Raw genomic sequence first — 21,224 nt, forward strand, 5'->3', positions numbered from 1 at the left:
GTACTTCAGTGAGGAAACTCGTTCTTCCAGGCCTAGGTTATCAACCTGCTCATCTTGGAAGAGCTCACATAGGTGAGGACGCATCTCCACAAACAAGGAAAGGGTTGAACCCCAGTCACCCAACATGAAGCATGTGTTTAGTTCTAGAATTGGTTGCTTATGGACACTATGAGTTTTATTTGAAAGTCATTTCTTCTTTTATGTCCAATCCCCAAAATAAATGTCCCACCTCCCTGCCATCTCTAGGAGACACCATAGCTTATACTGCAGGGGTCTCAAACTTGCGGCCCGCGGGCCGCATGCAGCCTGCCCACCAATTTTGTGCAGCCTGCAGACTAATCAAACTTTGTGGATTAGTCTGCGGGCCAGTCTGCGGGCCGCACAAAATTGATGGGCGGGCTGCATGCGGCCCGCGGGCCGCGAGTTTGAGACCCCTGGCTTAGAGTAAAGAATGCAGACTCTGAACGTTTCTTTAATTTTCTGCACCTCGGTTCACTTACTGTGAAGTAGAGATAATACCACCACCGACTGCATTATTTTAAATGAGTGACTGTGTAGACAGTGCACAAGCTACACTAGGTGAGTGAGAGCTACCAGTCAGTATTCTCCTCTGCCTTTTCTCTCTCTTTCCCTCCTCCTCATCTTCCTCGTCAGCATCTTCACCAAGGCCAGGTGTGGAGGTCTGAGGCCCGAAGGTGCTTCCCTTCAGCCTTCTTCTTTCTGGTTACCCAAGCTACAAGGAGGACTTTTCTAGGGTGACCCCCTCCCCCCAATTTCTTCTTCCGAACATGGTAGTATTGCCCAGCAGGTAGGAATTTGAGGTCCTCAGAGACCTGGGTTCATGTCTTGGCTTCCCTGTTTCCTGGCTATCTGACTGTGCCAAACTGTGTAACCCCTCTGAGCCTTAGTTTTCTGACCTGTGAGATGGAGCTACTGCCCGCCTCGTGGGTTTTTATGAGGTTTTCGGCAAGAGAAAGCATGCAGAGCTCTTAGAACAAACCTGGCTCATAGTAAGCGATCAATAGCAGCTCTTCACCGGGACCGGGCCACCTCCCAAGAACAAATGACACCCTGCCTGGTGCCTCTCCTGAGCTGCCCTGCGCCCACGGGGAAGGTGGCCCAGGCGGTTGAGTTCTGTCCTCACGTGCTCTTTGGTTTCTCTCTCAGGAAAAGCACCTCACTTTCTGCGGCTCCAGAATGTCGAGGTGAACGTGGGGCAGAACGCCACGTTTCAGTGCATCGCTGGCGGGAAGTGGTCCCAGCATGACAAGCTTTGGCTCCAGGTAAGGATGGGCGAGGCCCCTCCTCACAGCTGTCCGTCCCTTCGTAAGGGAAGAATGTGTGTGTTGTGATGGACTTGGTGGGTGAGGGGGAGGGGATGTTTTTTCCAGTGCCTCTGCTCCTTGAGTGATATTTAGCATCTGTGGTCTTGTCAAATATGAACTGTAATTCCATTATGTGGGCATCAGTATACCCACTTTACAGATGGAGAAACGGAGGCCAAAAACCTAAAAGGGCCAGAACTAGACCTTTCCAAACTGCCATCTAACAAACTTTGTCCTTTAAGCCCCGATTCCCAGGCTTAAGGCACACTGATCTTTGAGGTTCGGGGTACCTTTGCATTTCCATGTGACTTTTAGAATCACTTTGTCAATTTCTACAGCAAAGCCTGTGGGATTTTGATGGGAACTGATTGTAATGAATCTATGGCTCACTTTGGGAAAAACTGACAACTTAAGGAGTCTTCCAACCATGAACATGGTATATATCGTCACTTATTTAAGGTCTTCAGTAATTTCACTCAGCCAGGTTTTATACGACTGTACAACTGTTGTTAGACGTACCCCTAAGTATCTTATATTTTTGATACTATGTTGAAGGCATATTTTAAAAAAATATCTCAGTGTCTGATTTTTCTAGTACACAGATACCTAACTGACTTTCATATATTGATCTTGTATCCTGCAACCTGTTAATGTTATGATGACTGTTTACATTTAAATTAATTAAAAGAAAATGCAAAGCTCGGGTGCCCAGGTGCACCGGCCACAATTCAAGTGCACTGGAGCCGCCGTGTTGGACAGGTGCCGGCACGAGAGTATTGCCATCATTGCAGAAAGCCTTACTGAGAGCTCGTCTCTTGAAAGCTGCCACGTCAGATTCGAGGAAGCAGGAATATTGTTTGAAAGAAGCTGACTCCAGTTACCCCCAACCTCACATACTCACGGACCTCTCTCGTTTCTTCTGATGGACATAGTTTGGATATTGGTTCCTCACTCATGCCCAGCACATTGTGGTGGGAATTCACAGTGTCAGGGCCCTTACTGGACTCTGAGTACATTTCCTGTAGTTGGGGAACCCCTGGGCACAGAACACATCTAGGGGCTAGCATTCTTTCTTGCTCCGTGGCTGCAAAGTAGGAAGAAAACAGGAATGCCTGGCCCCCCCCCTGCCCCCGGGGCTGCCTCCGGACCACAGGAGAGCACGGTACTCCTCCACATGTCACTCAAGTATTAGGTGCATGTCACTTATGTATTAAGTGCATCAGGCTTCTGAGAACCTTTGTCATTTCAGTGGCATTGGCTGCGGGGAGTCATGGGAACGAGACGGGACAATCGCAGTACTTTTCACGCCTTCATTTGGGTTTCCCAGTTATTTCACGATCGTGATGGCTGCAGCTCCGAGTCGCACCCCGAGTCTATCAATGGAAGATGTTGAAACAGAATGCAATTGAAGTATCGAAGAAAATAGGGGGAAACACCTGGCGTGGAGCTCCCCCCACATCTTATTTATCTATCTATTTCTCAATGTGAACCAAATCCTGTTTCCCAGAAGGCGTTGCAGATGGCTTAGGACGGGGCACGAAACATGACAAGATCGCAGAAATGAAAAGCGAGGTGGCACGGGGCGGAAGGGCAAGAATGTCCCGGAGCGGGGAGGAACGCTGGCCCCGTGTTTCTCCGCTCCCGCTGCTCACTCCTGCGGGCCACGGCCTGCGCGGTGGCCCACGGGATCGAGGCAACTTGTCAGACACACCGTTCGCAATGTCTGCAAGATAAACACACACCAATTGCCTGGGAAAATTCTAACTGTTGTTCACACGGGCCAGACAGGAATTGTTCCCAGGAGCCCTCGTAAAGAAACAGCCTGTAATGGAAGGAAAGGCACCGTGCGCTGCGGTCTCATTGAGGGCACGGGAGCTAGTTCCACGGGCTCCTCGCACATCACAATGATTGGCGCGAAGGCGATTTGGGGATGCGGCCAGAGAGAGAGAGAGAGAGAGGGAGAGAGAGGGAGAGAGAGAGGGGTTGGGCTGGGCAGTGCCATCTGACAGAGGTCGCTCTCTCTCCGCTGATCCATCTGTGTCCTGGGATGCGTTAAGTGTTTCTGGCGAGTGAACAGTTTCAATATTTCTTCAAGGAAACCTCCCCAAATATTGTGTCCCTCGTCTATATTTCAGGAAGTATGGGGAGGTAGACAGTTCATGTCTGCTGTCTGGCAAATGCCCACTTGGCTAGTTAAGTCCAGACTTACATCCAACAGCGGAGTCGGAAACAGGTTAAGATCTTTCCTCACAATATGCGGCGCCTGTCATGACACTTGCCACCCAGGAGGCAGCTGCAGCCCGGCTCGGAGACGGGCGGAGGCAGTGGCGGATTTCTCAGGCGGTCCTGCTTTGGATGCGTTCCCGTCCCGCGAGGGGCAGCCTGCAGACGCGCCCAAGTTCTGTTCCAGTTAACGGGGCTGGGGCGACCGAGCCTGAGAATTTCAGAGGAATTGAAATAGACACATCGTGACCAAGAGTCTCCAGGAGACACCTACATCAGGTCTAACTTTTAACAATGCTATTTCCTGCTGTCGCTTCCAAGATAAGCTAGGAATCACAGAGTCAGCAAAGGTGGAAACTTTTTATTCACCGGTTTTAAGTCAGGGAAATGAAGACGGTGACTTTGTTTCCAGAATAGATTCCAGAAGCGGCCCTTCCTTCTGGCAATGGTTGGAGAGCAGTAGTTGGTGGGCTCATAGGTTTTTAAAAAAATTGATTTTAGAGAGAGAGGGAGGGAGAGAAAGAGAGAGAGAGAGAGAGAAACATTGATTTGTTGTTCTACTTATTTTTGCATTCATTGGTTGCTACTAATATGTGCCCTGACTAGGGATTGAACCCACAACCTTGACGTATCGGGATGATGCTCTAACTGAGCTCCTCAGCTAGGGTGGGTGGGCTTATTAAAATAAATCCTATTGTGTTATAGAGAATACTTGCCTTCCTTTTTATACAGCGGGATTCTGTAGTCTGCTTATCCTTAAATAGGCTCAGATCATAAATGAATCAGCTAAAAAGGAAGACCAGCCTAGATTCCTGCTTTACACCCTCCTGGAAACTTAATATGCTCTTTAGAAGACCCTGGTTGCTGGTACTGGCTTTCATAGAGTTACAGTGCTAGTCCTACATGAGAATCAATGGCCAGACCTGTGTCCCTGAGCCAGGAGCAGTTCTAATCCTTCGGGGGGAAGGGGTGATAAAGGCCAGTACACGTTATAAACAAGCTCCTCTCGTGCTGGGATGATGTCTCCCGGAGGTGACGCGGACGCACGCTGTATGGTGGGAGGTCTGTGGCCTCATTCCTAACTCGTTCCTTTCTTACGTGATACATTGGCCCGAAGAACCCAAACTTGTAATTTTTCAAGGATCTTTTCCCCCCAAGCAAATAGATGGTGTGCATTCGGAGCAGAATGTCTAGTGTGACATTTGGTGAGCCTCTTCAAGAAAGAAAACAGGAACAAAATTAGGGCACATGCCTAAATAAATACCCACACACCTATGGCACTATGAAACACACACCAGGACATTTAATCATTGACGGGGAGGGTAGATTATGTATGCTCTTCATTTTCATCTCTGTCCTTCTCTGTTTCAATCAAATATACTAAAATGAATATAGGTAGCTAATGTAAACAGGAAACAATGCTAGTAAAGCGCGAGTGGCCAAGAATATTCTGAGGACGGCAGGAAACCTCGCAGGGCTTTGGGGTAGCCAGTTCCTCTGTGGGGCAGCACAGCCCCCCCCCCCACCCCACACCCGTATGGCTCTGGGTAAGATTACCTTTGGGTTTTCCTCACATCCTCCTCTCCACAATCAGAGGCTCTTCATCCCTGAGGAGGTTTAGAAATAATTCATATGTTAGCCAGTCTTTACAGAAGACCTTGACCCAGGGGGGGGCCATGCTCACACTTCTCAGGGACTCCAGAGCAGGTCCTGTCAGCCCCACGGCAGGGCTGATTTCCAGACGTCCCTACGAAGGGTTTGCTCCTCCAGGGGTTTTGACAGCAAATAACGTGCGAGGAGTCTCAGAAACGAGGCCACGTGTCCCAGTGCTGCACACAGATCTCAGGAGGGGCAGCGGATGTGTTCAGACAAGTCGCAGGCACTGAGCAGGGAGCAGACCCTAATCTGACGGGAAAAGGCTCCTCCTGCTCTGGGAGCACATCGGCTTGGCAGCAGTGACACCAGGGCTGAGGACATAGGCACGTCCGTCCCTGTCCCTGTCCCTGCCCCTGTCCCTGCCCCTGTCCCTGCCCCTGTCCCTGCCCCTGTCCCTGCCCCTGTCCCTGCCGTGGCCGATCCTTCCAGTAAACCTGTTGCCTTGCTTCCTGCAGGGCTCACGCTGGCTCCCAGGGCTGTGCGCGTCCTGGAAGCAGCTCCTCCTCCTCCGGCGCCTGTATCAGGTGTGTCTGGACAGAAAACCTAGTGGCCACACCCTAGCTACACAATAATGCATAAATTAACAATTAGGCTCATTACAGCCAATCTTGACCGCACGGTTACACATCGGGTGTATGTAATTCTCATCACCAATCTTCCAGGTAGATATTATTTCTAGCCCATCTTATAGATGAGGGGACTGAGAACTGAGGTGGGTAAATGAGTGTCCTGGGTCAGAGCCACACGGGTTGTGACAGGTGGAGGCGGTGTTTGAGCGATGGTCTGTGTCCTATTCCTAAGTCCTGGGCTCATCCTTCCATGCCTGCCCTGTGGGCCTGTCACATTGTTGTCATCCCTGCAAGCCTTTCTTTCCAGACAGATGGCTCTCTGTTAAAACAAATCATCTGGGCCCTGGCCGGTTGGCTCAATGGTAGAGCGTCAGCCTGGCATGCAGGAATCCCGGGTTCGATTCCCGGCCAGGGCACACAGGAGAAGCGCCCATCTGTTTCTCCACCCCTCCCCCTCTTCTTCCTCTCTGTCTCTCTCTTCCCCTCCCACAGCCAGGGCTCCATTGGAGCAAAGTTGGCCCAGGCACTGAGGATGGCTCCGTGGCCTCTGCCTCAGGCACTAGAATGGCTCTGATTGTGGCAGAGCGACGCCCCAGATGGGCAGAGCATCGCCCCCTGGTGGGCATGCCGGGTGGATCCCAGTCAGGCGCATGTGGGAGTCAGTCTGACTGCCTCCCTGTTTCCAACTTTGGAAAAATACAAAAAACAAACAAATAAACAACAACAAATCATCTGTTTAATGTATTCACATACCTCTAATTCTCCCTGTACTAGATACTTGATGACATTGAGTTTCTCAAATCTACAAAGTCAGTGGAATAAAAACATCCTTGGAATACTTTTCAAGTTACCCCCCTCAGGTTGCCTTCTTATGTCTCTTCTCCTTTTCTTGCCACATTTATCACCTGTGATGTCTGCACTTGCAGTGGGGCTATTTTCAGTTCCCGCCTCCTCCCGGAAGTGGCCCTCTGAAGCTCCCCAGGGTTTTCTTTGCTGCTAAAGCCAAGGGTACTTATTGTTATATTATTATTATTAGTTTTTATATTTGACTTTCTGGTGTTTGAGGCTGCTCCCCCTCTGAGCATCCTCCTGCCCTCTTGATTCTGTGAAATTGTCAACAACTATGAAGGGGCTGGAGATGTTACGTTATTTGCAAGCTATATGACTGAGGCTGTCAGCTAATAGATGCTGGCAGAAGATGTGGGTCCCCAGGTCAGAGACAGAGCACTTTATTATTCACCCCGCCAAGAGCACAAGCTTCGTGTTTGCGACGCTTTTTCTTGCCCATCCCCCAAGTCCTGTGGGGATGTTGTGGGGCAGAGCTGGGTGGGGTCTGCCTATGGTATATCTGTGTCCTAGCTGGGGAACCCCCCCCACTCTTTTATTCATATCTTTATTGAGATCTAATTTACAAACCAGAAAGTCCAGTGAGTCTACAGTTTGCGGGGTTTGGGTGTCAGGTACACAGCCATGGCGCCGTCCTCACACGCTTCAGCTTTCCTTCTTCCCGCCTGCAGCCGCTCCAGGTGGACACGCAGCTCCTGTAGAACAGCTCCGGGAGTGCAGGTCCAGCTGGGCTCCGGCTCTGTGGAAGGCTGCGTTCTCGCCAGTTCGTCTGCTCCTGCTGCCTCCTCCTCCCTTTCTCCCTGTGCGACTCGTCTCTGGGGACCGTGGCCAGGGCTGACCCAGAAGTTCCCCCTCTCACACTCGCTCTCTCCTCCGTTACTGTCCCATTCCCTTCCATCGGGTCTTCCCTCAGCCCATCCTCAGTGCACCCGCTTCAGGTTTTTGTCCTTGTTCACCCTGGCCCCGCGCCCAGGAGCTTGGGGGAGGGGGGTTGGGCAGGACTGATCTGGTGACCGGCGCGGGGGGGGGGGGGGGACACACACTCAGCCACCAATCACAGTGCTAACCGTTTCATCACCAGTGTGGCCGGGCTGCCGGGGGATAACGGCGTCTGCTGCGTGGGGAGGGCGATGCGTGTCAGCTAAGTGCTCTGGGGAGGAAGTCTTGGCCTTTGCACAGGATTCTGTGAGGTGCACTGCAAACAGCCCAAGGAGGATGGTGCCACGCTGGGAGATGGCATGTGGGCAGGCCCTTTGGCACCTGCTCATCCTCCTTGCTCAGGGCTGTGGCTCCACCCTCCTGTGGGGCCGGGACCCTCCTGACTTCACAGGAACTCTGAACCCAGGAATCAGCCCCAAACGAGCAGTCAGCCAAGAAGGTGGCGGGCCCTTGGGAGCTCTTCAGCTAATCAAACATGATTTATGTCCACTTATATTTCTTTTAACTTTTAATAAAGAATAATCAAAAGCTATTCTTTAGAGACTGCCACAGAGGTACAGATATGGTCATAAGAGAGTCAATGGCCCAGACTTTAACAAGTTTCCAAATGTCACGCCATGGACACAGTGTGACCAGAAGTGAAGAGAACATTCACAGTGAATTAATTGTGGGGATTTTACCTAAATATTCTCCAGCCGGGAGATTTCTGGAGCAATTAGAACAATTTTCAGCTGCAAATGCTAGGCCTTATTTTACTTTTTTTTTTTTTAATTTTAAAAATTGATTGATTGATTTTGAGAGAGAGAGAGACAGAGACTGATTTGTTATTCTACTAATTTATGCATCATTGGTTGATTCCTGTACGTGCCCTGACCAGGGATCGAACCTACAACCTTTGAGCTACCTGGCTAGGACCCTGTATTGGGAGATCTCCTGTAAAGCAGGCATAAGGTCTCTTGCCCACAATTCCTTCTTATTAAAAGCCCGTAGAACTTCCACTTCTGCCGATTACGAATTGATTACAAGCCTGCATGCACTCTCTGAAATAATGACAGCCATTTTTGCAGGCTCTGTCTTATCTCTTTGTGAAGGGAGCAGTGTCGTGACTCAGAAGAGCAGAGAGGACGGGGAATTGCAACACGGCGAGGCTATTCTAGATACCCTGGTAGCTAACCGGGTGTGGTGAACACAGCGGGCTCTCCGTGGAATCGGGTGCCTCGTGGTCTTCCTCTCAAGGTGGCTCCCGAGGATAGAGGGGTGTGGGCGGGGGCTGGAAGGATGCCTGCCCGCGTGCTAGGGTCAGAAGTGTTCAAGTGTGGGCATTTGCGACCCCTGTTCTGCAAGGAGTGCGTGCTCCCAAACCAAGACAATTTATTGCGCAGAAAACAAAACAAAACTAAGGGAAGTTGCGAATTCGAATTGTCTTAAGAGAGAGAGAGACAAACAGATTGAAGAGGAAAAAGGTTTCAATGAGAACTGTTGCCTTGATAAGAAATACCTAATTATAAAATGGACCACTGATTCAACTATAAACCCCCCCCCCCACACACACACACACTTTTTTCAATTTAGAGCATGTGTGACCTCCTGGATGGATGAATTGGAAAAAGGTTCACCTTCTGGGTAGAGTCTTTGGGTAAAGAAAACCAATAACCTTCCTCCTCTTGACCTCAGGACTCATAGCTTTGCCAGAAGAGCCAGGGCTGGATTGGGGTGCCACACCCCCGGTTTGCAGCAGGACATCCTTGGCGCAGTGACCCAATTTCTCAACCCCAGGAAGTAGCCTGGATTTAAGGAGTGTTTCCACTCATGTGTTCGAGGTTATGCGGCCCCTTGCTTTCCCTTGAGGGACTTAAGATGACATTAGCCTTCAAGCGTTGGGGACCTAGGACAAGGCCAGCAGCATCAGCGTGACTTGGGAACTTGTCAGAGATTCATATTATCCAGCCTCGCCCCCGACTTGCTGAACCACCTGCAAGGTGATTCCGTGCAGGATGACGTTTCAAAGCCCTGCTTTAGGCTGATGGAATTGGGTTAAGAAAACCTTGCCCGAGCCTAGTCGCATCCAGGGTATGCCATCCCTTAATAACATACGTGAGAGTCTGTTAGCCAGGAACGTACCAAGATGCTTTGCCCCTCCTTACGGATATATTTCCGACTTGGAAAAAGGGTTTCCAGAAAGCTCAGCCTCTGGGCCTCTTTGGCAGCACGTCCCAGCCTGTGTTCTGGGGAGCGTTCCTTTTCTGCGAGAGGGCGTCCGATGTTCCTTACACAAGCAAAGCAGATGTGGGGACCGCTGCCTGCTCCTCCCTCTGCTCACGGAGCCACGGTATGACTGTGCCGTGTGCTGTCATGTCCTGGGTGGCAGCTGGACCAGGCGATTCAGGCCTCCATCTCTGGAATCAGATCACCTGGGGTCTGGACCCTAACTCAGTCACTGAGCAAAGCCATACCATGTTCACCATTCCGTGTGTTTCATGGACCGGGGACGTTGGCAGTGCCTGGGAGCTCAGAGAAATGAAGGCTTTCAGGCCCCATCCCAAACTCACCGAGTCAGAACCTGCAGCTCTAGCCCAGGCCAGATAGCTCAGTTGGTTAGAGCATCGAATTGAAGTGCAGAGGTTGCCTGTTCGATCCCTGGTCAGGGCACATACAGGAGCAGATCGATGTTCCTGTCTGTCTCTCTCTCTGTTACTCTTGCTCTCAAATCAATACAATAAACATTAAAAAATAATATCAAAAAGAATCTGGCCTGACCTGTGGTGGCGCAGTGGATAAAGCGTCGACCTGGAAATGCTGAGGTCACCGGTTCAAAACTCTGGGCTTGCCTGGTCAAGGCACATATGGGAGTTGATGCTTCCTGCTCTTCCCCCTGTTCTCTCTCTATCTCTCTCTCTCTCTCTCTCTCTCTCATAAAAATGAATAAATAAAATCTAAAAAAAAAAAGTAAATAAAAAAAAAAAAAAAAAAAGAATCTGCAGTTTTAATGAGATCCCCAAATGATTTGTGTGCATATACCGGCACCTTGCTTGACCTCTCTGCCTCAGTTTCTTCATTTGTAAAGTAGGAGTATTAATAGGACCTATCTCATGCCTTATCATGCATCAGAGTCACCCAGAGGGTTTGTTAAACCAAAAAGGGCGTGCCTCCACCCCTGGAGTTTCTGGTTTATTAGGCCAGGGAGCGGGGCTTCAGAATCTGCATTTCTCCCGAGTTCCCGGGGGTGCCAGTGCAGTGGGTCTGGGGACCACACTTGGAGAATGATCTAGAGAGCTCTAGGTGTTCTAGAAAGCTCTAGATCAGTCTAAGGGCCTTGCTCTTTCCACTCCTGTTCTCCTCCATGATGTTCAGTATCTCAATACTTAACGCTATGTTTATATTTTCCCTTTTAGGTGTTTTATTGGAATCTTAGCCCAGACTCTAATTTCTCTGGGCAGGAATTATCCTTTTTATACTCTACATGCTGTCATTTTCTGTTTTGTTAAATAATGCGTACATTTTCACTGTGATCAATAATAGAATAAGGAGGGGGGGCATCTCAGACTATTAACCCAACTAGACAGCATCTGGAAATGGATACCAGCCCAGGAATTCTCCCTCAGTGCCCACTTCAAACACGTTTCCAGGTGATGCGGGTGCTGTTGGCCCAGGAGCCACCCTTTGCAAAGCACCTTTGTAGGGGTTTTCAAAGGACTCAGGGAATTGGATCGTGTAAGCCAGTTAACGCAGTGCCTCGCGCAGACTGAGCACTCGAAAATGTGAGTCAGTGTGACTTTTACTAAGTAAATGCTCAGACCGACCTCATTAAGTTAACCAAAACCATTTATCAAACTCAGTTATGGGACTCTTTGTTCGTGGGCGACCCGTTGCCTTGTCAGAGGAAGAAGCGTGTTAGTTCACGGGCTGTCCCTGGTCAGTGTTCTGTGGACGTCAGTCAGTTCCAGCCGCACTTGTTTAAGGCACAGATCTCGGAGCAGGCTACCAGCAAGCAAGGCAGTGGCTCGGGGGGTTTCAGGAGATGCTGTGTGTAACGTACTGTAGGAGGAGGCAGAGACAGGGAAGTGCTGGGTGGGATGGATGCCCTCAGTGATTTGGGTAGTCTTCTTCGTGAGTCAGAGCCCCTAAGCCTTAGGCCAGGGGTCCCCAAACTTTTTACACAGGGGGCCAGTTCCCTGTCCCTCAGACCGTTGGAGGGCCGGACTATAAAAAACTATGAACAAATCCCTATGCACACTACACATATTTTAAAGTAAAAAAAAAAACAAAATGGGAACGAATACAATATTTAAAATAGAGAACAAGTAAATTTAAATCAACAAACTGACCAGTATTTCAATGGGAACTATGCTCCTCTCACTGACCACCAATGAAAGAGGTGCCCCTTCCGGGTGTGCGGCAGGGGCCGGATAAATGGCCTCAGGGGGCCGCATGCGGCCCGCGGGCCGTAGTTTGGGGACCCCTGCCTTAGGCACTGTGCCTGTTGTCTGCTAAAGGCGCACAGCTCCTGTGTCCCCCGAGAAGTGCCCTGGGTCAAATGGGAAGTTTCCTCCGCCCTCCCCCCCCACTTGGCAGGCTGTGGCCTGTGACTGACTGACGTGGGGTAGGGTTCAACGGCTGTCTCCTTGCCTCCAGGGGTGATCAGCTCTGTGGGTCACTTAATGCTCTGGGACCCTAGGGGAACCAGGCTGGAGCTAGACGCCAGTTTGGACCACATCCTTGCTCGGCTTGTTGCCTCACTCTGTCCTTCTTGCCCTGTGTCCTGAGAGCACCCAGCGAGTCACCATCTCTCACACTCTGTTTCTGGGAAGCCTGACCTAAGACAGTGTGATTGGAGCCCACTGGGAAATGTATTCCATCGACTCCTGGACTCAGAGAGGCTAGAAGATGATTCTGATATAGAGCAATAGACACGGGTCTGCAAGACTTTCCGCAAGAGGAAAGGAAGTGAGCCCTGAACTTTCAGAGCAAGGGTGTACTTGTGTATGGAAAAGATTGGCCTTGGTGTTTTGCTTGGTGGATAGAGTGTCAGCCCAGCATATGGATGTCCTGGGTTCGATTCCCGGTCAGGGCACATAAGAGAAGCGACTATCTGCTTCTCTCCCCCTCCCTCACCTCCTCCCTCTCCCCTTTCTCTTCCTGTTCTCCGCCCACAAGCCCGTGGCTCAGTTGGTTCAAGCACTGGCCCTGGGCACTGAGGATGGCTTGGTTGGTTCAAGCACATCAGCCTCAGGTACTAAAAATAGCTCAGTTGATTTGAGCATCGGCCCCAGACAGGTTGCCGGGTGGATCCCAGTAGGGGTGCATGCAGGAGTCTGCCTCACTATCTCCCCGCCTCTCACTTAAAAAAAGATTATAGGAGCTGGAAGGAAATTTCCAACACACCAGAGCGGTGACACGGGCCTAAGGGCCTGTCAGAATCTTCCCCAGGCTTCCTATGCGTCATCGTGTCATGCTTCCCTCCGGCTTCTCCCAGGACTTGGACTTCCCTTCGCTGCCCTGCTCCTCTTCCCGAGCAGCCTGGCATCTGTGCTGCTGTGCACTGACACAGCACTTGACGGCCTGGTTGGGAAGGTCCGCTCCCCTCCGGTCTCTGCGCTGTGGTCCCTTTCAGCTCCTGCCATAGCCCCCGCTCTGCCTCTACCTGTGTCTGTTCAGACCTGCTCCCTCGCCCATGAGCCTGGGCTCCTGAGTTCTTTCCTGCTTACTGCCCCCTCCCCTTGCATTTTCTCTTCTGCCTCCGTCCAGGACTGAGACAGTGGCTCAGACCAGTGCTTCTTACACGGTCGCTCAGCTACAATCCTGTCCCCGTGTTGCTACAGCCTTCTGGCCTCTTAGCCTCTCACCATCACTGATCTTCTAGAGTCCCTCCTGACTCCTGCGTGTGGTTCCTGCTCATCTGCTTTGACCTTTGGCACCTGCTCACCTGCTTTTGCCCTTCCATCTGTCTGGGCTCATCTCTCCGAACTTAACCTTCATTTCTCCTTGCCCGCGGTCCACTGTGGAGTTATTTCCTCTCGTGGCTGTGCGCCCTCCTGCTCGGCCCTGTCCTGCTGCTGCCTGCTCCTGATATGACAAGTGTGATTATCAAAAGGCCTATTTCCCAGAGATTTTATAAGACAACCTGCAATTTCCTGTCCTTCGGTGGGAGAGAAAGCCTGGTGGTTCAGGAGCTGAACAGAGAAACGTGAATCATTCAAGGGGATGGGCTTAATCCTCTCTGATCCCGCTGTATCTGACATCAGTAAGAAGAAAAGTAAATACTCACATCCCCAAAGTCCCTGCTGCCGTGGAAGTTGATGTATTCACAGCTTCCAGGGACCAGGAGGTGGACATCTTTGGGGGTCCGCTGTCCTGCGTACCCCACTTTTCGTGGCTAATTTCATGGTCAGTTTGGAGAGCTCCACTAATGCTGGAATACGCCGTCAGATGCCAAGTGTTTCACATGCCTTCTCGTTTATTTGTCATGATAACTCCATAAAGTGGACACCAGGATCAAATCGGTCATATATAGGAGGAATCTGACGCTCAGTGAAATAACCCGCCTGCCCAGGTGTGCACGGAGTGAACACTGGATTGCACGTTTTCCTCGCAGTCTCTAGCATGTCTTTCCCTAACTCCATCCCTGTCCTCTCTCAGGTGTCTGAGCTGTAGCCTCCTGGGAGCTCACCTGGGACCGCTGGGGAGCCAGCCACATCCAGGAGAGGATGGCTTAGACTGGGAAACAATTGCAGATGAGGAGTTTTATACCAGATTGGTTTATTTGAGCACATTATTTTTTGTCTGGATTTATATTACATTCTATTCTATTCTATTCTATTCTATTCTATTACATTTTATATATATTCTTTGTTATTCTGAATATTTGATATGTTTATGAACATACACCTCAATCATTATGGTTTTCATACATGTGATCAAGTAGATGGTGGGCCATTTCAAGCTGAAGATTTAGGTCTTATTTTAGAACAGGAGCACTGATCTAGTAGCTGCAGGAATGGGATCGGTGTTCCCTTCACTCAGCTCTCTTCCTCAGGATTCCCACCAGACGGCGGGTAGCTGTCTGCTCTCTCTTCTCTTCATCCGTTTGCCTTTTTCCAATTCCTTTCATCTTTGCTTTTTAGCTCTCCAGCTTATTTTTTTCAACCCTCCTCCAGGTCACTGATTTTCTGCAATGTTAGTGCTGCGACTAATCAGCTTCTGATGCTGTTTTGAATTCTGCAGATGGCATTATTTGTAATCTTATAATTCCCCTTAGCTTCTCCAAGTTTCTTTCCTCCCTCCCTCCCTCCCTCCCTCCCTCCCTCCCTCCCTCATGTTTCCTTATCCGCTCACCTCTTAGCTCCTGTTCTTAGAGCCTATGTATTGTTGTCATTCTCCGTCTCTCTTTTATAGCCCCTGAATAACTTGGCTGTTCGAAGCACGAGGTGTCTGGAGAAAACTCCTGTGTCTCCTGAGCTGTCAGTTTGGTCAGGCCACTCCCTGTCATTGTCCCTCCTCCCCCCCCTTTTTTTTGGTCCTCAGCTAAGAAATTGATAGAAATTTCTATCACACTCATTACGCAGACTCTCCCACATTTGGGAATGAGGGTTCGTCAAGGGGTGAGTGATGGGGAGGCAGTTACCCCAGTGGTGTCGTCAGGGTGGGCTCTGAAGCCCGACGCCCTGCATTCAGAGCCCAGCTGTGCTGCTCCGGCTGTGCACGCCTAGGCAGGCAGCCCCCCTCCTCCGAGCTTCGGCTTCCTCGTTTATACGGTGCCGGTAATGGGTGCCCATCTGTGGACAGTTATGTGGTACCGGTAGTAGGTGCCCACCTATGGATATTAATGAGGAATTCATGAGGAGGCATGTAAAACACTTAGTCCATAAGAGTTCATAGTTACTATTCACTTAAACAAGAGAGTAAGAGGGTTTATGTGAATCAGGTTAGAAGATACCCACCCATCACTCATCACTCATTCCTTTGTGTTCACTATGGTGGCCCTGTGGGGCCACGCTCAGCAGTCGGGACCATGGGCATCTCTGGTGACTCCATCCCTTCCCAGGCCCTCCCAGACGTTTAGCCAAATCAAGGCACATTCCTGCAGTTTTCCAGAATTTCCTTCACCTCCTCGTGGCACTGTTCCTGGAAGGGATGATGTTTGGGACCCTGTTGGTTCTTATTGTTTGAGTCTAGCTGTACCACGAGGCCGGTGGCTGGCAGCTTCTGCCCCAGCGACTGTTCTTCCCCCTCTGTTTCCTAGCGTTGGTGTGTTTTTTACTGGTGCTTAGTTTCTGGTATGGGAGGGGATGGTGACTACCCCTCATACTGCCATGGCTTTTAGAAACACCAGTTATTTGATTATTTTCAAGTATAAAAGTAATGCATGTTTGAATCAGAATGTCTAGAATACTAAAAAGTAAAAGGAGGAAGAAGCATATCGCCTGCAGTCACCCCGTGCCCTCTGGGGCGCGTCCCCGTGCTGTGCCGTCTGGAGCGCGATCCCGTGCCCTCTGGGGCGCGTCCCCGTGCTGTGCCGTCTGGAGCGCGATCCCGTGCCCTCTGGGGCGCGTCCCCGTGCTGTGCCGTCTGGAGCGCGATCCCGTGCCCTCTGGGGCGCGTCCCCGTGCTGTGCCGTCTGGAGCGCGATCCCGTGCCCTCTGGGGCGTGTCCCCGTGCTGTGCCGTCTGGAGCGGGATCCCGTGCCCTCTGGGGCGTGTTCCTGTGCTGTGCCGTCTGGAGACCTTGGTGACTCTGGCCCTTGGTGGCCAGCTCACTGCCCTCCCCTGCTGTTCCACCTCATCGGCTTAGTACCACTGAGCACGGAGGCTCTGCTCCCTCCTGTGTGACAGTCCTGACATCACCGATGGGGATGAAGGGAGATGACATGGTGAAAGTAGGTAACCCACGTGGTAGGACTGTTCACTTGGTGCCGGATGTGAAAAAGAGAGCCTCCTGGAAGCCTCAGGACATGGGGAAACTTATAAATCACGGGTTCCCTAAATCCAACTAGACAAGGAAAGCACTGCGTTTAATTTGGGGGGCAAATTTTTTTTTCAATTAAAGGAGGCAGTAACAAGAAGGTCTTTGTGAAAAGACTTGAAGCTGGAGAACCTGGATAAGGGACTTCTTTGTTCTACATGTTTATTTAACCACGCTGACCTGTGAGTTCCCCTAAGAGCAGCAGTGACATGCACCTCAAACGGGGCTGTGTGGGTTAAAGAGGACCTTCGGGGTCTAGCACATAGTAGGTGCTTAGTAAACATCCCCTCAAATTGCATTCTTCATGCATGTGCCTTACCAGGTAGCCTTACTTGCTGTTGCGAAAGGGTCTTATTCAAACTCAGACTATCACCCCTAAGATCCGGGGTGGTAAAGGCAGACGTGCTTGTCCAGTCACCTTGATTCTAGAAGTTCATCATCTCGTGAGGTCTCTGGGCCCCAGGCCGGTGACGCCAAGATCCAAGCCCTGCTCCTCCAGGGAGCTCACGGTCTACAGTGGGACACACTTGTAGGCAACCACGCGTGGGAAGTTTGTGCCCTGTGTGTCGACAGTGCATAGCTTCCAGAGGGTGGTGTGGCAGCCGGGGGGACGTTACCGAGATGGTGACGAGCGAGCTGGGTTTTGAGGGAGAGGGGGTGCCCCTAGGGATATGGGAGGTTCCAGGCAGAGGAGAGAACCTGTGCCAAGGGGGGGACGTGCTGAAAAGTCCCCCTCCCCACTCTACCCTGGGGACAGATTGGCCCTCGGTGGGTGGGACTCAGAGCCCGTGTTTGGGGTAGCAGGACACCCGCATCGGACTGGGGGCCAGGCTGTGTCCAATCCCTTCACGGGTCGGGTTTTCACTAATCTCTCTGAGTGTCTTTGGAGGAATGTAATGGGTTCTGTTTAAGACAAGGGTCGGGAACCTATGGCTCGCGAGCCAGATGTGGCTCTTTTGATGGCTGCATCTGGCTCGCAGACGAATCCTTAATAAAAAATAATAATAACATTAAAAATATAAAACATTCTCAGCCCTGGCCAGTTAGCTCAGTGGTAGAGCGTCAGCCTGGCGTACAGGAGTCCCGGGTTCGATTCCCGGCTAGGGCACACAGGAGAAGTGCCCATCTGCTTCTCCACCCCTCCCCCTCTCCTTCCTCTCTGTCTTTCTCCTCCCCTTCCGCAGCCGAGGCTCCATTGGAGCAAAGTCTGCCTGGGCGCTGAGGATGGCTCTGGTTGCGACAGAGCGACACCCGGGATGGGCAGAGCATCGCCCCCTGGTGGGCATGCCGGGTGGATCTGTCTGACTGCCCCCCCATTTCTGGCTTCAGAAAAATACAAAAATAAATAAATAAATAAATAAATAAATAAAATATATAAAACATTCTCATGTATTACAATCCATTCATTTCCTACTGCTCATGTTCATGGTTGCAGGTGGCTGGAGCCAATCACAGCTGTCCTCCGGGACAACACCAAATTTTTATTGGAATTAATGTGTAACGTACACGGGTCATTGTATGGCTCTCACGGAATTACATTTTAAAATATGTGGTGTTCATGGCTCTCTCAGCCAGAAAGGTTCCCGACCCCTGGCTTAAGAGATGAAGGGAAACGGGAGAAAGTTTGAGGGGCTTAGTGCCAACCCCCAAACGTAGATCAAGCAAGGAACTGAGGTGCTTAGAAGGGGCCTGTGACCTTTCTTCTTACCACCAGGCATCTGCCCCTCTTGAATCAGCTCACCAGCAAAGTTTAAATCACTAACCGTGGAAACTCCCTATGACGGAAAGTCACGCCTTGGGGATGGGTGGGGCGTCCGTGCTTGGGGTCACCCTGGAGCACAGGATGATTTCTCCTCTCCCTCCCTTTCTGCCCTGCAGCAATGGAATGGCAGAGACACCGCCCTCATGGTCACTCGCGTGGTCAACCACAGGCGCTTCTCGGCCACGGTCAGCGTGGCAGACACTGCCCAACGGAGTGTGAGCAAATACCGCTGCGTGATCCGCTCGGATGGCGGCTCTGGCGTGTCCAACTACGCTGAGCTGATTGTGAAAGGTGAGTGCCCCCTGCCTTGCTGCTCTCCACCCGGTTGATGGAAGGGGATGTCTGGGCTTTGCCCTTGCCAAGGATGGGGGTGGGGGGGGTTAAGGAGCCTTTTCTCTTCTGCTCCTTCTCCACCTCCTCTCAGGAGTATAAGACACAACTTCCAATGCCCCCTCTCCTGCTCCAGAAAGAGAGACATTATTGTAAAATCATGCGATATTGCATTGTTATTCAAAGTTGGGTCTTACATGTAGGATCCCTTTGTCAAAAGTCTGTGGGATAGATAACATGGAAGACATCTCCGGATTTGGCTTTGTTTTGCATTTCAAGTTAGAAGGAATGCATGTCCTTGTGTTTGGGTGGCGTTCTGTTGAAGTGTTCAGAGAGGACAGTCGTATTTTAAGGGATTTTTTAAATTGAAAGCCTGATCTAAGGGCAACATTTTGGAAGGACTTTCGAAATAAATAATCCTTCACCCTGCTGGCCTTGATTTAATTCTTCTCAATTTTCTTGCCCTTGTTTACCTTGAAGTTTCACTGATTGCCTTCTGTTAAAATACGTGCATTAGCCCTGGCCGGTTGGCTCAGCGGTAGAGCGTCGGCCTGGCGTGCGGGGGACCCGGGTTCGATTCCCGACCAGGGCACATAGGAGAAGCGCCCATTTGCTTCTCCACCCCGCTCCCCTCCTTCCTCTCTGTCTCTCTCTTCCCCTCCCATAGCCAAGGCTCCATTGGAGCAAAGATGGCCCGGGCGCTGGGGATGGCTCCTTGGCCTCTGCCCCAGGCACTAGAGTGGTTCTGGTCGCCCCTGGTGGGCGTGCCGGGTAGATCCCGGTCGGGCGCATGCAGGAGTCTGTCTGACTGTCTCTCCCCGTTTCCAGCTTCAGAAAAATACAAAAAAACACACAAAAATACACGCATTGCTCCCTTTGTTGCTCCTTTCCTGGGAGCTGGGCGTCCCATTTATTCTTGAAAGTCTATATCATCTTTGTTATAATGCCTAATGGCTGTATACTATTTCATCAAATGAATCACCTAGTATTTTCAAATTCCCTATTTATAGTCACTTAGATAATTCCAGGTGTTTTTGTTTTATTTTTCCTTTGTGCGTGCAACAATTAACACTTCCATGGCGTTCTTTCACAGAGAACATTTTTTATTCTATTGAAAGAGATTATTCCCTTGGATAAATTCCCTGCGGGTAGAGCTGGGAGGCCAAAGAATATGAGCATCGTTATGGATTTTTCTTTGTTTCGCAATATTGCTTTTGCAGAAAAAAACCACACAAAAAAACAAAAAACAAAAAATTCGTTTGACAGGTTACACCAGCAACAGCGGCATAAGATTGTATTCATTTTCCAGCGTTATGTTTACCGATTAAAATTTTAATATAGCATAATTTGGTGGGTGAAACAACAAAGCCGCTCTCGTGTGCTCGCTGTAGAGTGGTACCTAGCGTGTTTGAAGGTAAAAACATCGGGCAACCCCCCAGAAGGCTCCTGAGTGGATTCCCTTGGTCCAAGTACGAGTTGGTCTGAAACCCTTTGACCTCATAGGCTGGCCCACATGGAGCTGGTGGTCTGGCAAGGACCAGACTAGGGTTTGCGGTCTGGGATTCTCTCTCCTGGGTTGTCCCGACTCCCGATGCATCCTCTTACACCAGGGGTCCCCAAACTACAGCCCGCGGGCCGCATGCGGCCCCCTGAGGCCATTTATCCGGCCCCCGCCACACTTCCGGAAGGGGCACCTCTTCCATTGGTGGTCAGTGAGAGGAGCATAGTTCCCATTGAAATACTGGTCAGTTTGTTGATTTAAATTTACTTGTTCTTTATTTTAAATATTGTATTTCTTCCCATTTTGTTTTTTTACTTTAAAATAAGATATGTGCAGTGTGTATAGGGATTTGTTCATAGTTTTTTTTATAGTCTGGCCCTCCAACGGTCTGAGGGACAGTGAACTGGCCCCCTGTGTAAAAAGTTTGGGGACCCCTGTCTTACACGGTTGGCCATTTGTCTCAGGCTTGAATGTCACCATGTCATCTTGAGAGAATTTCACTGACTCCCTCTCCCCCGGTCCCCCATTCTGATAGTTGCATTCTCTTACTTCATTCACCCTGTCTCATTTTCTACACAGCACTATTGCACTTCAAAATGATAATTTTCCTTTGTCTACCTGGTGATTTTCTCTCTCACTCTTCAAGAATCCAGGCTCTGTGGGAAGAAGCGCATCTTCAGTTTGATTCCTGGTTCACAGTGAGTCCCCCGGGAGCTCAGCAGAGTGCCCGGCCCGTGGCTGAGCACGCTGAGCCGTGTGAAATCACGCGCCAGACCTTTCGGACCTGCGCGGTCCTTCATTTTATTGAGGCTCAACCCTAAAATAGTTGCTGAATGATGGATGAGTGAATGGATTATTGGCCTCAGCTGGAGTTCATTTTATTACTGTAATGCCGTGCACACTTAGGCTGGATATCAACAAATTAGGCAGTCATGAACAAAACAACCAGGAGGGGGGAAAAATCATCTTTAAAATTGTTTATATCGAGTGCCATTAATATATAAAAGAAACTGTCATTTTGATTGCATTAGGCTCCTCTCTTTGTTTTTGTTTTGTTTTGTTTTCGGTACCAGTAGATTGATTTGTGTGACAAGTGGCCTTTGTGGGCCTTTCAG

At 50.3% G+C, this 21,224-nt stretch overlaps 1 protein-coding gene across 13 annotated transcripts in view; it reads left to right on the forward strand.

Annotated features, from left to right (window-relative positions):
• The window catches only part of PTPRT (protein tyrosine phosphatase receptor type T), a 956,692-nt gene that overhangs the window by 367,945 nt on the left and 567,523 nt on the right, over window positions 1–21,224 (forward strand). For all 13 annotated transcript variants that reach the window (XM_066235857.1, XM_066235861.1, XM_066235858.1 and 10 more), the window contains 2 exons: window positions 1,168–1,283; window positions 18,395–18,569. In XM_066235857.1, coding sequence (XP_066091954.1) covers window positions 1,168–1,283; window positions 18,395–18,569 — 291 coding nt within the window. The remainder of the gene's footprint in view (window positions 1–1,167; window positions 1,284–18,394; window positions 18,570–21,224) is intronic.

Source organism: Saccopteryx bilineata, chromosome 6, assembly GCF_036850765.1.
Source record: "Saccopteryx bilineata isolate mSacBil1 chromosome 6, mSacBil1_pri_phased_curated, whole genome shotgun sequence".
Classification (NCBI taxonomy): domain Eukaryota; kingdom Metazoa; phylum Chordata; class Mammalia; order Chiroptera; family Emballonuridae; genus Saccopteryx; species Saccopteryx bilineata.